The sequence below is a fragment of the Hevea brasiliensis genome, chromosome 10 (genome assembly GCF_030052815.1).
Source record: "Hevea brasiliensis isolate MT/VB/25A 57/8 chromosome 10, ASM3005281v1, whole genome shotgun sequence".
Lineage (NCBI taxonomy): Eukaryota > Viridiplantae > Streptophyta > Magnoliopsida > Malpighiales > Euphorbiaceae > Hevea > Hevea brasiliensis.
The window spans coordinates 93,879,401-93,894,615 of NC_079502.1; the positions used below are offsets into that span (position 1 = coordinate 93,879,401).

General features: G+C 27.1%; 1 protein-coding gene and 1 pseudogene across 1 annotated transcript; both read right to left on the reverse strand.

Moving 5' to 3' along the window:
* Nucleotides 1-2,616: 2,616 nt before the first annotated feature.
* On the reverse strand, nucleotides 2,617-4,301 carry LOC110649363 (peroxidase 73-like; annotated as a pseudogene).
* A 2,940-nt stretch (nucleotides 4,302-7,241) lies between these two features.
* Nucleotides 7,242-7,787, reverse strand: LOC131169421 (peroxidase 73-like). The gene is made up of 2 exons (XM_058128647.1): nucleotides 7,569-7,787; nucleotides 7,242-7,463 (listed from the first exon to the last, which is right to left on the reverse strand). Exons 1-2 carry the CDS (start codon nucleotides 7,785-7,787, stop codon nucleotides 7,242-7,244), a joined length of 441 nt encoding a protein of 146 aa, XP_057984630.1.
* Nucleotides 7,788-15,215: the final 7,428 nt, after the last annotated feature.

A 15,215-nucleotide genomic window follows, 5' to 3' on the forward strand; every position in this document is an offset into this window, starting at 1 on the left:
ATGTATTGATAAGATGATGAAATCAATAGATTGCATCAAATGAACTTTGCATTAAAATTTTGTTTACCATATGATTCAGATATAATTTAAATTTATTTTCTTAATCACATTTCTAAGTGGAAATTAGTGTACGAGAAATTTATTGTTCCGCAGGTCTTGGTCACTTCGTGCCTTGTGGAATGACTAATTGATTGACAAGGAGACAATGCTCTAATTTTGAAGGTTAAGATCTTGCATTCCTAGGACATTATATGCTAAATATAAGAAAAGAATGAGATTTGATATTCTCTTTTAGAAAAATGGCAGGTGATTTTAGCCCAAGTAATTTTCTTTAGACTTCAATAAACCTTTCATTGTCATTCATCTTAAGTATCGGGTAAAAATTAATTTGAATCGTGCAGAATATGCAGTAGGTTATGCTTTGGAATCATGAAAAGCAATGATTTGCTAGTAGAGAATCTATTTTAGTCTAGCAACAGAGGATCATAATGACTTCTTTGTCTGTTGTTAATTCACCACGTAATGCAAACATGTAAGGTTTTCTGCACTATGATTATTCATCGTTTTGGTTGAGATTGTTGTAGGGAACATCATTTGGACAGGTCTAAGTTTATTCTGGGATGGAGAACTTGAACCTTACTTTTGATAAGCAAACGTGTTCCAAAGTAGTTGATTCGCTGGGTGGCATGCTTATAAACATGAGGTTCCTGAGTAGTCAATTATTATTGTTATTTTCCTATTATTATTATTATTATTTTTATTATCATTAATCGTTCCTGCTGTCTCTTGTTTTATAGCTGTTTAAAGGTTATAATAATCACATTCCAATCTAGAGTAATTATTCAGTGTAGTGAATGTTGGGCATTGAAGGAGTCGTATGCTTCTAAAATAAAAGTTGCAGAGATGAGAATGTTAAGGTGGATGAGTGGCCATACTAGATTAGATAAAGTCCGTAACGAGAGTATTAGAGAAAAGTTAGGAGTGGTAACAATTGAGGATAAGTTGAGAGAAGGGAGATTGAGGTGGTTTAGTCATGTGAAGCGTAGACATATAGAGGCTCCAGATAGACAAGTAGAGCACATTAGGTTAGAAGATAGAAAGAAAAAAGGCATAGATCTAAATTAACTTGGAGGAGAGTAATACAATATGACCTAAAAACATTACAAATTTCTGAGGATTTAACCCAATATCGTTTAGAGTGGAGAAAGCGAATCCATATAGCCGACCTCAAATTTTTGAGATAAAGACTTAGTTGAGTTGAGTTGAGTAAGTGTCAATATTTGATGTGAAATAACAAGCTAATAATTAATAGACGTGAACAATTTCAGCTGTTTATTATTATTTTTACTTTTAAAAAAAAAATTGCTAATTAGTTATATTTTTATAGGACTCACTATTAGATAGTTATTATTTCTTAGAGTCCATTTGTATATATGTATTTGTACTCTATTGACTTGCCATTTTATGGAAATTAGCTTACATGAAATAGTAGTGATAGCATATAATTTTTCCTAATCTGACACGTTGCTGAATATACAAATAAGCTTGGCGACACAACTTTTGATGTGGACTATCAACACAAAAAATACACCATCACAAGCTCACCCTCTTTTGTTTGCTATCATACGGCTTCAAATGGAAGTCCTGCTCTCTCTATTTTGTAGAGAGAGAATTTCTCTCAAATCGTTCTTGCTTATGTAGTCTTGGCCATTTCTCCTCTACCCTGTGTGGTCTTCCTCTGCCCCTTTCGGGCAGGGGAACAACTGTCTTTTTCACCCGGAGAGTGGGTCTCTCCCTCCCCACCTCTGGGTAAGACCCACGCTCCGGGTGAGGATGTAAATAGTATTTAACTTGCAGATTGGAGAGAATAGGAGAGGGATTTCTTATGGATCTGCTGAGTTTTCGCTCGATTGAGTTGGCTGCCTAGCTTGTGTCTAATGCGTTTCTTCAGGCTTTCGATGGACACAACAAAAGGAGACTTTGCTGCGCTGAAAGGGAGACAATACTCCTGAAGGTTGAAAGTGTCAACCAAGTGAGAGTCGTCACCCTCCAACTAAAGAGATTAAGGGGCCAAACAGGGCTCTGCCTCCTCCCTGCTTTCCTTTCTGTTGTGTCTTCCTTGATAGTGCATGGTTTTTTGGACTTCATGGGCTATGATGCTCTGAGTTGCTGGTTTTTTTTTTCCTAGCTATGACTCAATGCTGGATGTTGTTTTGGTGATGTTTGTTCCTCTACTTGGCCTTAGTTATCTTGGTATGGCCATTCGTTTGAAGGGTCTCCATGGCTCAGATGCTCGGGTGCAGTGGCGCTGATAGATGGTTGCTCTGGTTCCTCTATTCCGGTTTCGCTATCGGGTTGGTGGCCCAGGCTTGAGTTCTCCTAGATATATGCTCTTTGGGGTGGGCTTGAGCCTTGATACGCATGGGCTTGGATCATTTTTGTTGTAGCTAGGTCTTTTGTCCATGGCTATATACTCTTCGGTCTTTTAAGGCCTTCTAGTGGAAATTCTATCCTTCGATTAAAAATAAATAACTGCAACTAAAAATTTTCTCCTCATCGACAACTAAAAATATACTGCAATAAATATTAATTGCAATTTATTGATTTCTTAAATTTTCTTAATTATTTAAAATTAATAAAATAGATAATTTATTAAAAATAATAAATATTCATTATTGTTGGATAAAAGAACTAATTCTAATTTTTCATTAATTATAACAATGCTCTATTTTCTTAAATTTCGCTTTGATTTAAAATGGTACAATCTCGACGTATATTTCCGTTTCTACCCGTCTTGACTCTGAACCGGCCGCACTTTGTGATGTCGGCGACAAAGGCTATCTGAAAGGCTGGGAAGTTGGTGGCCCATGCATTAACAGTGGGTCTGGATCTTGGGTCTGAAAAGAGGACTTGGTCGAAGGTGAAGAGGCCCTGTCCTTTCCGGAGGTTGTGATGGTACGCGTTGTCAAAGCTATTGGGTGTGTTCGGCTCCATATTGATGGCCATCCTGGAATCCACCTTTCTGGGCACTTCTGCTGTAGCTGAGTTGCGTAGGCCCTGTTGAGTGTAGGGACTACTGGATTTTGACGACTGAAATTGTATATTTCTGTTGCTGAGCTTGCCGCAGTGGGAGAATCCAACGGTGTGTGCCGCTGCAGAAAATCCAGTTATTCTGATGGATTTAGTCTTTAGCCCGATCACTAGGCTTGTCGCCTTTAATTATTTTTGGTAGTTCAGCAGTTATTATAAAAAATAATTTTAAATAATAATAATAATAAAAAAAAACAATCATTGGGTGTCTGAGAGAGCAATCATGTCAGTTTGGGAGAGGCCATTAGCAGCGAAGAGAGAATTGAGCTGATTGAGATTGTAAGTTGGCTTGGGCAGCTTGTCATTAACACTAGCAGCAGTTGAGCTGCGGCCATCTAGTCTTCCCAATTCAACAGCATATGAAGGTCTACCAGACTGCATTCATTTAATATAATATTGCACACCACAAATTAGACCATGCACTTGAAATGTCACCAAGAAATTGATGTTGCAGACTATAAATTATGTGGACTCACCACAGCAATAACATCTCTTGTTGCCATTGCAAGAATATCTGCGCACGACACCTTGTTTCTGCAGCTGGGGACGGCATGCACGGCTCCTTTGGCCTTGATCACGGTGTCAAATCCATCGCCGGCCAATGATAGATTATCAGGGTGGTCCTTCTCTGCTTTATTCGTCGGAGTGGATTGAATTATAACTGAAGCATCACAACCCTTTCATAATATATGTACATAATCAGAAACAAATTATGTACAAGCTGGAATGGACTAATGGGTATGTCTACTAATTACTAAATGGAAAAATATACATACAATTACCTGCACAAAGCAATCATGGAAGAAGAGACGGACGGTTGGAGGAACAGTGGTAAAAGTCTGTTGAATTTTCTTTTGGACTGCATTTCTAACAATGGATTCCACATTTGGGCAAATGTTGGAATAATAATTTTGTCTCGGCTGAGCTGATACAGTATCAGAGAAGAGGCACAAACTGAAAGAAAATGGCAATACACGCACAAGCTGGAATCGACCCGCCATGATTAGATAACTACAACTCAGAAAGAAGCAGAGGCTGCGCAATGGATTGAAAGGAGCGAGCGAGGTGGCCATATATATAATATATATATTGGAGAATCTTGTATGAAAGCAAAGTGCAATATTAATTGTAAAGAATGAGATTGGAAGAGACATCCAAGAAAATGGATGAGAGAAAGTGGCTACTTCAAAGGGGAACAACCAGAACGTAGCATGCACGTTACGGCTACTTCAGCTTTGGCCTTCTCTCACGGGCTATTGGCCTTTACTTAGTCATACTATAGAAACAGTACTATTAATTAGTCGGTTTCTGTCGATCCATGCTAGACATATGATTGGTTTTGATTTTTATGATCACCATATTGATTAATATGATCAAAACAAACACATAAAAAAGGTTGATCCAGGTGTAGGGTGCACCTAATCACATGGGCAATACTTATATAGAATAGTGGAAATCAATTGCTTTCGATGTTAACTTGGCTATGTGGACAATATTATCTAAAGAATGTATGATTTTCGGGTTCGTACATACATCAATTAATAAGGTTTGATATTTCTACTAGGAATGAGTTGAAAAAGTTTATAAACAATGAGAGACTCAGAAATTTCTATCTAACTCAATTTATTATGAATCATATAAATATCTGAGACTTATTTATTTAACAGGTGAATCTCACTATATATTTTATATTTTAAATTCATTATAAACTGAATTTAAAGTTTTACAGCACAATCAATCTGAAAAGACGTCTTATGAAGAAGGAAAAAATCAATGGACATTAAATTTCTCTTGCATCATGGTCATACACATCCAAATTTTAAAAAGAAAAATACAAACAAGGAGAAAATAGTACAAATAGTGTTCTTGTGAGGAGTGGAGAGTTAAAGCAAGAACTATGACAGGAGGAGAGTTGCTTTTTTTCTCTTCGGGTAATTCATAGCATTCATAAGGCTATATATATAGTTTATGGAAGTAATCTCTATGAATCCCTTTTGGGTTACTAATTAAGACTTTTCCGAGATGTGTTTAGAGCATATTGTTTTGTTAGGTAGGTGTTGTTCTTGAATGGATAGAGAAGGCATAGCAACTTGTAATTTTACTTTTCATTTTTTATTTTTATAAAGGATTAAAAGAGTAAAAACTCGAACTTAACTTTATCAAATGAATGATATGCCTTTAATCACTCGACCAAACTAGGCTAGAGATAATAAATTGTAATTACTTGGAATTGAATCAAGGAAAATATAAATCTCAGGGTCTTAATTTCAATATTAATATACACTGCAAAAAATATTAGATTTAGCAATAATGATTTTTACTGTTAAATGTATAAAATGTATAAAATAATATTGATAATAAAAATATTATAATATATAATATTATAATTTTATTTATTAAAATAATAATTATATTTTATTTAAAATATAAAATAAAATTATTAAAAATTTAAAGAAAAGTTGGACGCTACTTATAGTAGTGTCCAACTTTTCTAAAATTTTTTTAATTATTTATTTTTTAATTTTAATTTTTTATTTATTTAAATTTTAATTTAATTTTAAATTAAAAAATAATATTCATAATAAAAATATTATAATATATAATATTACATATTATAATTTTATTTATTAAAATAATATTTATATTTTATTTAAAATATAAAATAAAATTATTAAAAATTTAAAGAAAAGTTGGACGCTACTTATAGTAGCGTCCAACTTTTCTTAAATTTTTTTAATTATTTATTTTTTAATTTTAATTTTTCATTTATTTAAATTTTAATTTAATTTTAAATTAAAAAAATAATATTCATAATAAAAATATTATAATATATAATATTATAATTTTATTTATTAAAATAATATTTATATTTTATTTAAAATATAAAATAAAATTATTAAAAATTTAAAGAAAAGTTGGACGCTACTTATAGTAGCATCCAACTTTTCTTAAATTTTTTTAATTATTTATTTTTTATTTAAATTTTAATTTAATTTTAAATTAAAAAAATAATATTAATAATAAAAATATTATATTATATAATATTATAATTTTATTTATTAAAATAATATTTATATTTTATTTAAAATATAAAATAAAATTATTAAAAATTTAAAGAAAAGTTGGGCGCTACTTGCGTCCAACTTTTCTTAAATTTTTTTAATTATTTATTTTTTAATTTTAATTTTTTATTTATTTAAATTTTAATTTAATTTTAAATTAAAAAATAATATTCATAATAAAAATATTATAATATATAATATTACATATTATAATTTTATTTATTAAAATAATATTTATATTTTATTTAAAATATAAAATAAAATTATTAAAAATTTAAAGAAAAGTTGGACGCTACTATAGTAGCGTCCAACTTTTTTTAAATTTTTTTAATTATTTATTTTTTAATTTTAATTTTTCATTTATTTAAATTTTAATTTAATTTTAAATTAAAAAATAATATTCATAATAAAAATATTATAATATATAATATTACATATTATAATTTTATTTATTAAAATAATATTTATATTTTATTTAAAATATAAAATAAAATTATTAAAAATTTAAAGAAAAGTTGGACGCTACTAGTAGCGTCCAACTTTTCTTAAATTTTTTTAATTATTTATTTTTTAATTTTAATTTTTCATTTATTTAAATTTTAATTTAATTTTAAATTAAAAAATAATATTCATAATAAAAATATTATAATATATAATATTATAATTTTATTTATTAAAATAATATTTATATTTTATTTAAAATATAAAATAAAATTATTAAAAAAAAAAAAGGTTGGACGCTACTATAAGTAGCGTCCAACCTTTAAATTGGAGCTGGACGCTATTTTGAATAGCATCCAGCTCTTTTTTCAACTTTTTCACCCGGGCGCTATTTTGAATAGCGTCCGAACCTTAAAAACGCTATTATAATTAGCGTCCCGCACTCACCTTCTCCACCTCAGCAAAATTTACCTCTTTTTGGTAATTAATCTCAAACTCACCCTTTTTTAGTATTTTACATTTTTTATTACACTTTTTTTGTCAATTGCCCATATGAAGGTCTACCAGACTGCATTCATTTAATATAATATTGCACACCACAAATTAGACCATGCACTTGAAATGTCACCAAGAAATTGATGTTGCAGACTATAAATTATGTGGACTCACCACAGCAATAACATCTCTTGTTGCCATTGCAAGAATATCTGCGCACGACACCTTGTTTCTGCAGCTGGGGACGGCGTGCACGGCTCCTTTGGCCTTGATCACGGTGTCAAATCCATCGCCGGCCAATGATAGATTATCAGGGTGGTCCTTCTCTGCTTTATTCGTCGGAGTGGATTGAATTATAACTGAAGCATCACAACCCTTTCATAATATATGTACATAATCAGAAACAAATTATGTACAAGCTGGAATGGACTAATGGGTATGTCTACTAATTACTAAATGGAAAAATATACATACAATTACCTGCACAAAGCAATCATGGAAGAAGAGACGGACGGTTGGAGGAACAGTGGTAAAAGTCTGTTGAATTTTCTTTTGGACTGCATTTCTAACAATGGATTCCACATTTGGGCAAATGTTGGAATAATAATTTTGTCTCGGCTGAGCTGATACAGTATCAGAGAAGAGGCACAAACTGAAAGAAAATGGCAATACACGCAAAAGCTGGAATCGACCCGCCATGATTAGATAACTACAACTCAGAAAGAAGCAGAGGCTGCGCAATGGATTGAAAGGAGCGAGCGAGGTGGCCATATATATAATATATATATTGGTGAATCTTGTATGAAAGCAAAGTGCAATATTAATTGTAAAGAATGAGATTGGAAGAGAAATCCAAGAAAATGGATGAGAGAAAGTGGCTACTTCAAAGGGGAACAACCAGAACGTAGCATGCACGTTACGGCTACTTCAGCTTTGGCCTTCTCTCACGGGCTATTGGCCTTTACTTAGTCATACTATAGAAACAGTACTATTAATTAGTCGGTTTCTGTCGATCCATGCTAGACATATGATTGGTTTTGATTTTTATGATCACCATCTTGATTAATATGATCAAAACAAACACATAAAAAAGGTTGATCCAGGTGTAGGGTGCACCTAATCACATGGGCCATACTTATATAGAATAGTGGAAATCAATTGCTTTCGATGTTAACTTGGCTATGTGGACAATATTATCTAAAGAATGTATGATTTTCGGGTTCGTACATACATCAATTAATAAGGTTTGATATTTCTACTAGGAATGAGTTGAAAAAGTTTATAAACAATGAGAGACTCAGAAATTTCTATCTAACTCAATTTATTATGAATCATATAAATATCTGAGACTTATTTATTTAACAGGTGAATCTCACTATATATTTTATATTTTAAATTCATTATAAACTGAATTTAAAGTTTTACAGCACAATCAATCTGAAAAGACGTCTTATGAAGAAGGAAAAAATCAATGGACATTAAATTTCTCTTGCATCATGGTCATACACATCCAAATTTTAAAAAGAAAAATACAAACAAGGAGAAAATAGTACAAATAGTGTTCTTGTGAGGAGTGGAGAGTTAAAGCAAGAACTATGACAGGAGGAGAGTTGCTTTTTTTCTCTTCGGGTAATTCATAGCATTCATAAGGCTATATATATAGTTTATGGAAGTAATCTCTATGAATCCCTTTTGGGTTACTAATTAAGACTTTTCCGAGATGTGTTTAGAGCATATTGTTTTGTTAGGTAGGTGTTGTTCTTGAATGGATAGAGAAGGCATAGCAACTTGTAATTTTACTTTTCATTTTTTATTTTTATAGAGGATTAAGAGAATAAAAATTCGAACTTAACTTTATCAAATGAATGATATGCCTTTAATCACTCGACCAAACTAGGCTAGAGATAATAAATTGTAATTACTTGGAATTGAATCAAGGAAAATATAAATCTCATGGTCTTAATTTCAAGATTAATATACACTGCAAGAAATGTTAGATTTAGCAATAACAATTTTTACTGTTAAATGTATAAAATTTGCTGTCATAAGTTTTTGACAGTAATATATGAATTGCTATATGTTGTTATTATAAAATTATGGCTATAAATATTTTACAATAAAATTTTGATTGTTGTAAAAAAAAATATTTATCAACAACAATGATTATTATTGTAAAAAATTTTAAATGATAATAATAATAATTACTGTTATATTTTTTTTTATATACCATTAGCAATTATTCATGTTGTTATCGTTTGCCAACTTTATAAATAGTAAAATTATTATCATTGTAAAATTTTTACTTGTAGTGATATAATATAAAATTGTTAATCCCTTTCCTCAATAATTTATACTCTCATCAGAGTTATAGAAAAAGAATAGAAAGAAAGGAAGGCTTAGGTACGTGTGGTTGCTAAAATTGCAGGCCATATACCAATTTTAATTAAGGAAAAAGGAAGTTCGTTGTGACTGACTTGTCTAATATGGGCTAATGATCAAAAAGAAACACAGGGCCACTGAGCTAAGAAAACCTCTGGTTAGGTGAAATCCACATAATGAGGTCTACATATGATAATAAGGTCCACACATGATGTATTGTTTGGCTAACTAACCTCAGATGAAATTATTACTCTGATTTCTGAAAAATTTTGGACTGTATTTTTTTTTTTATAATTAGTTTCAATTAAGATTTAAAATTGAAATTTTGCGGTTTGAAAGACGATTTCAGTGTTATCGAGTAAAACTATTAATAGAGTGTCTTTAATTTTTTTTGTTTAATATTATGAAATAAGCATTCGACTATTAAATTATCAACTAAAGATAATATAGTATAATATATTGTTAGGTCTATATCCTAATAATCAATATATTTGATTTACAAGGACAATTAGCTGAAATAATTAGGGCTGAGCAGAATTTGGTTCAAATTGAAAAATTGAATCGAACTGAGTTAATTCGGTTTAATCGATTCGATTTTAAAATTTAATCAGTTCGGTTCGATTTTACATTATAAAAATTTCAATTATTTCGGTTCGGTTCAGTTTTGAAGAAAAAAAATCAGTTAAACCGAACCGAATAGTAATTTATATATTCAAATCGAACTAAATCAAACTGAATTGATTTTTTAATTGATTTATTTTTATGGAAAATTTATGAATTGTATTTAATTATATATATATTAATTGTTTAATTTCATTGATTAATGGTTATTAGGTTCAAACCAAAGTTAAAATTAGACCAAATAACTTGAAAATCAAGTCTAAATTAAAAATCAATCAAAAATCAAAATCCATCGATTTAAACTGAACCGAACAGAAATAGAGCGATTTAGTTTGATTTGATTTTTTACCCATTTCAGTTCAATTTAGTTTAATTTCTAAAATTTAAAATTTAATTTTTATAATTTAATTCAGTTTAACTCAATTCGATTCGATTCGAACCGAATGCTCGCTCTTAGAAACAATGAGCAAATCTTAGCAACAACAAAAATGTTTACAAAGGGGAAAAAGGACTTTAAAGCCCGAAATGCAGTTGCTGGACTCCATGAACTGAACTTCTGAAACACTGGACAGGCCATTTGGTAGGCTGTAGGCCTCCTCATCATTTGTGTTCAAAACCCATTTTTACATCCAATACTCAAGCCCACCAGCCACATCTAGGTTTCCTTTTCATTGGATGAAAGATAACATATGATTACTAATTCAATCATATATCTTTTTTCATGAATTTCCAAATCAATATGTATCTCTCTCTGTAATCACTTTAAAGAACTTTTATACTTTAAAAAATTACTGAGTGCACCCGATATCTATACATTTTCCTTCACAAAACATATGGATCCACCTTCTAAAATCAATAAAGAAATTGCTTTTTATTTATGTAAAAAATTATTATTTTTTAGTACTCTCGTGATATTTTAGAATCTTCGATAAAAAAATAAATAAAATTATTGTGATATTGATATCTCTTTTTTATTTGAATAACAAAATAACTATATTTAGAATATTATTAAGGCATTTATTTATCTATCATAAATAGGAATGGACGTTCTATCAGTTCAATTTTAAATCAAATTAAATTAAAAAATTTTAAAAATTAAATAATTTGTCATGATTAATTGAATCAAATCAATAAGTGAAATAGAATTGAATCAAATTGAAATTTATGATTTGATTTTTCAGTTTGATTCTGAATATCAACTTATTACTTTATGTTATGTATGAAATATAAGCTTTGAGTATGAGTTAATGGGCTAAATAAAATAGAAGTCTTTTGAAAATTTGATTTAGCTTTTAATTCAATAACTGAATCATTTTTAAAAATTAAAATTCTTAAAAATTACTAAGTATATTATTCTGACTAAACAAACCAAAATAAAGTAAATTAACTTAATTTAATTTAGTTTTTTTTTTTAATTATAATTAAAAACTGCTCACCCCTAACCATATTATGTGTTAAGAAGCAAATGCTCCCTTCCTGCTAATGAAAAAGACAGAAAAAGGTGATAATTACTTGCCTTGAGATAAAGATAATGCTTTCATTTCATTGTACAGAAATTATCTTCTAGCATTGAATTGCTAAAAAAAAAAATATTATTTAAATTTTATCATTAAAGAGATATTATTTAAAAAAGTAATTATAAATTTAAAAAAAAAATAATTTTTTATAAATCATAAAATAAATATATAAAGAGACATCATGATATATATAAAATTTACCTATTTATTTTAATAAAGATTGATGACTTTTTCTCAAAAATCAGAACTTTAGAAAGCCATTATAGGGGAGGTAAGTTCCAGAGAAGAACATCCATCAAAATCAAATTGAATTTGATAATACATTCCACTATACCTGTTCTTGCTGATGTCAAATTCTGATCTGTAATGGACCCATTTAATAGAATCTGTAATTTCTGGAAAAAAAAAAAAAGATAGAGAGAGAATTGAAGGCATGAGCATAAAACAAAATGTGGTATTAAGATATTGGAAATAAATATGTGGCTAAGCTGACGATGACAGAAGGGCAAAGGTGGTGGATGTGGATGGAGACAAATATGGATGGAGACAAATAGAACCCAATAATAATAATAATTATAATAATAATAATAATAATAATAATAATATCTGCTTATGCAAAACTCTTATAGAAGTTGTGGCAATTTGAGTCCACATTGGCCACCAAGAAATGATGGTATGTAAGATTCTTTTTTTTGATGATGTAATTAAAATAGAAAAAGAGTTTTTTTTTTTAATTTTAATTATAGTTTTATGAGTTGATGAGTATGCTTATGGGGCCATCACCTGATTTTTGCAATGGTCCATGTCTTTTCTTGTGGAACTTCTTCTTTTGTTTTTTTTTGTGGCTTTGGTTGGCCAAGGTTTGCTCTTGATAGCGAAGGGAAGGCTTTCATTTTTTTTTTTTCATAGAAGAAATTATTTTACCAAAATATTTTTTTTACATGATTTTCTACACTCAAATTAGAAGAGATATTAAAGAAAAAAATCATTTCAATTATGGCGACTCCAGGATTTTAACACATACATATAAAGTAGAAAAATTTTCTCTTATTACTGTTATATGATATTATAAAATAACAAAATTTCTTTTTGCTATTATCATACGACATTTTAAATTTTAGCTCTGTCACATAATATTTATTATATAAAAATTATTATATTTAATAATTATAATAATTAATGTAAGTAATTAATATAATTACTATTATCATTAAATATATTCACTATTATTATGGTTAATATAATTTTCATGGTTAACTAATTAAAAATATTAGATATATTGCAATAATTTTATAAATTTTTTATTTAATTATTTTTAAATTTTTAATTATTTCTTTTAATTATAAAAATTTAAGAATTATATATCTTAAAATTAATAAAATAATTTAAAATTATACTATAAAAGTAGTTATATAGAATTAAATACTTTACTCTCTCTCTCTTTTTTATTCATTTAATAAATTTGAATTTACTTTAATATTATTTTATTTTTATTTATCTTATTTTATTACGTATTTAATAAAGATATATTTTGAATGCTATATATATAATGAATTATAAAAAAATAAATAAAATTTTATTTTCATAGTTATGGTAAACAAGTAATTTTTATTAATATTTAATTTTATTTTTTTAAATATTTTTATAGTATAATTATTAAATAATTAATATTATTACTTTGATTAATATTAATCATGTTATATTGTTTTATTATTATTGAGAAAATTTTTTAAATTATATATATATATATATATATATATATATATATATATATATATATATATATATATATATATATATATATATATATATGCTATGTAATTTCATTAAATTATTTTTATTAATTAATTATGTAATTTTTTTTAAATTATAATTAAGTTATTAATTTTCTAATTATGTATATTAAGTTATAAATTATTTAATTATTATACTTTAATATTAATATTATTATTATTATTACAAACACTTGGAAAACTTAATTTAATTAAAGATAGAAAAAGTTAAAAGTTAATTAGATTAATTTATTAATTATACCTAATAAACATATATATTAATTTTATATATGTTCCATTTTCACTTCCTAATGAAGAAGTGGTCCAGATTTTTGTAAAACAAATTTAAGAGGAGATAAGATTTTAAATCTATCACATTTACACCAAGTAGTAATTTTTAATTGAATTTATTGATGGTAATTTTTTTGTATGTCTTAAACAATTTTAATATATAATTATTATATAATTTAATTTTCTAAATACAATACTTAATTATTTTGATTTTTTAAATTTAAATAATAAAAAAATATTGATTACTAAATATAATTATCATTTATTATGAGGTTTCCTAATTTTTAATTTAAAAATGTTTTTAAAGTAAAATATTTCTAAACACATTTACTGTAATTAAATTTAATATTTAATTGCTGATGATTTGGTAACTCAAAATATTTAATTTTAAAATTCAACCAATATTATCATGACTATTCAATTATTACCACAGCTGAACAGTTAATTTCTTTTAAAACATTTGCTTCAAATTAGAACTAAGTATATTTGAATTTTTGTAAGAAATTAATGATTGAATTTTCTTTTAAATATGTCTAATTATTAAACGTAATATTTATCCATTATTTTTAATTTTTTTTTTAAAAAAAAGTCAACATTAAATTTTTATATATTTTTAAACAGTTGTAATATATAATTACTAAACATAATTATCACACGTTATCATGTTCCTTAATTTTTAATTTAAAAAATTAATCACAGTAAAATTAAGACTCATATTTACTTTGAAAGAAAATCAATATTTAAAAATTTTCTCTCTTTTATACATTTAATAAATTTTAATTTACTTTAATATTATTTTATTTTTATTATTTTAAAATGATTTAATAATAATAATAATAATAATAATAATTATTATTATTATTATTATTATACAAAGAGTAACTTATAGCCATTAAAAAAAAAATAAGGTTATTAAGGTTATTAATTTGAGAGTAACTGCTAACTTATATCGCTAACATTTAGAGTTTTAATATTTTAAATAGTAACATTAAAATTTTTTTAATTTAAATTTTTTTAATTAATAATAATTTAATAACTTAATTAAATCTAATATAAAATTTTCCTATTTTATATATATATATATACACTGTGCTATTTTGCTAGTTGTCATAGAGTACAAGGTAATTTTACATTTGACTCGTAACCAAATTTCACAAAGAGAAAAAGGTGTCATTAATAACATATATATATATATATATATATATATATATATATATATATATATATAACATATCTAACCCATTTTAGCTCATGGCAAGAAGCAAATGCCCCCATTACTATTTTTGTTATTTTTTTTTTTAATCATAATATTCAAAATGGACAATTGAGAAGTTGCTATGAGGATATTGAGCACCATGTGTTTCCCCACTAACTACAACATTGCATTAATCTCTTTCTAAATTGAGAAAATTAAAAATAAAATAATTCCCTTCATTAAATAGTACCTTAAGATTCCACTTCCACTATCCATCATCATTATTGGTACATACTAAATAATCTAAAGAATAATTAAATCCAATTTATTCATATATATATATATATATATA

Coding starts and splice junctions, on each gene's coding strand:
- LOC131169421 (XM_058128647.1), bottom strand. CDS start 7,787: ATGGCGGGTCGATTCCAGCTTTTGCGTGTATTGCCATTTTCTTTCAGT. Junction 7,464..7,568: donor TCCATGATTGCTTTGTGCAG/GTAATTGTATGT, acceptor ATATTATGAAAG/GGTTGTGATGCTTCAGTTAT.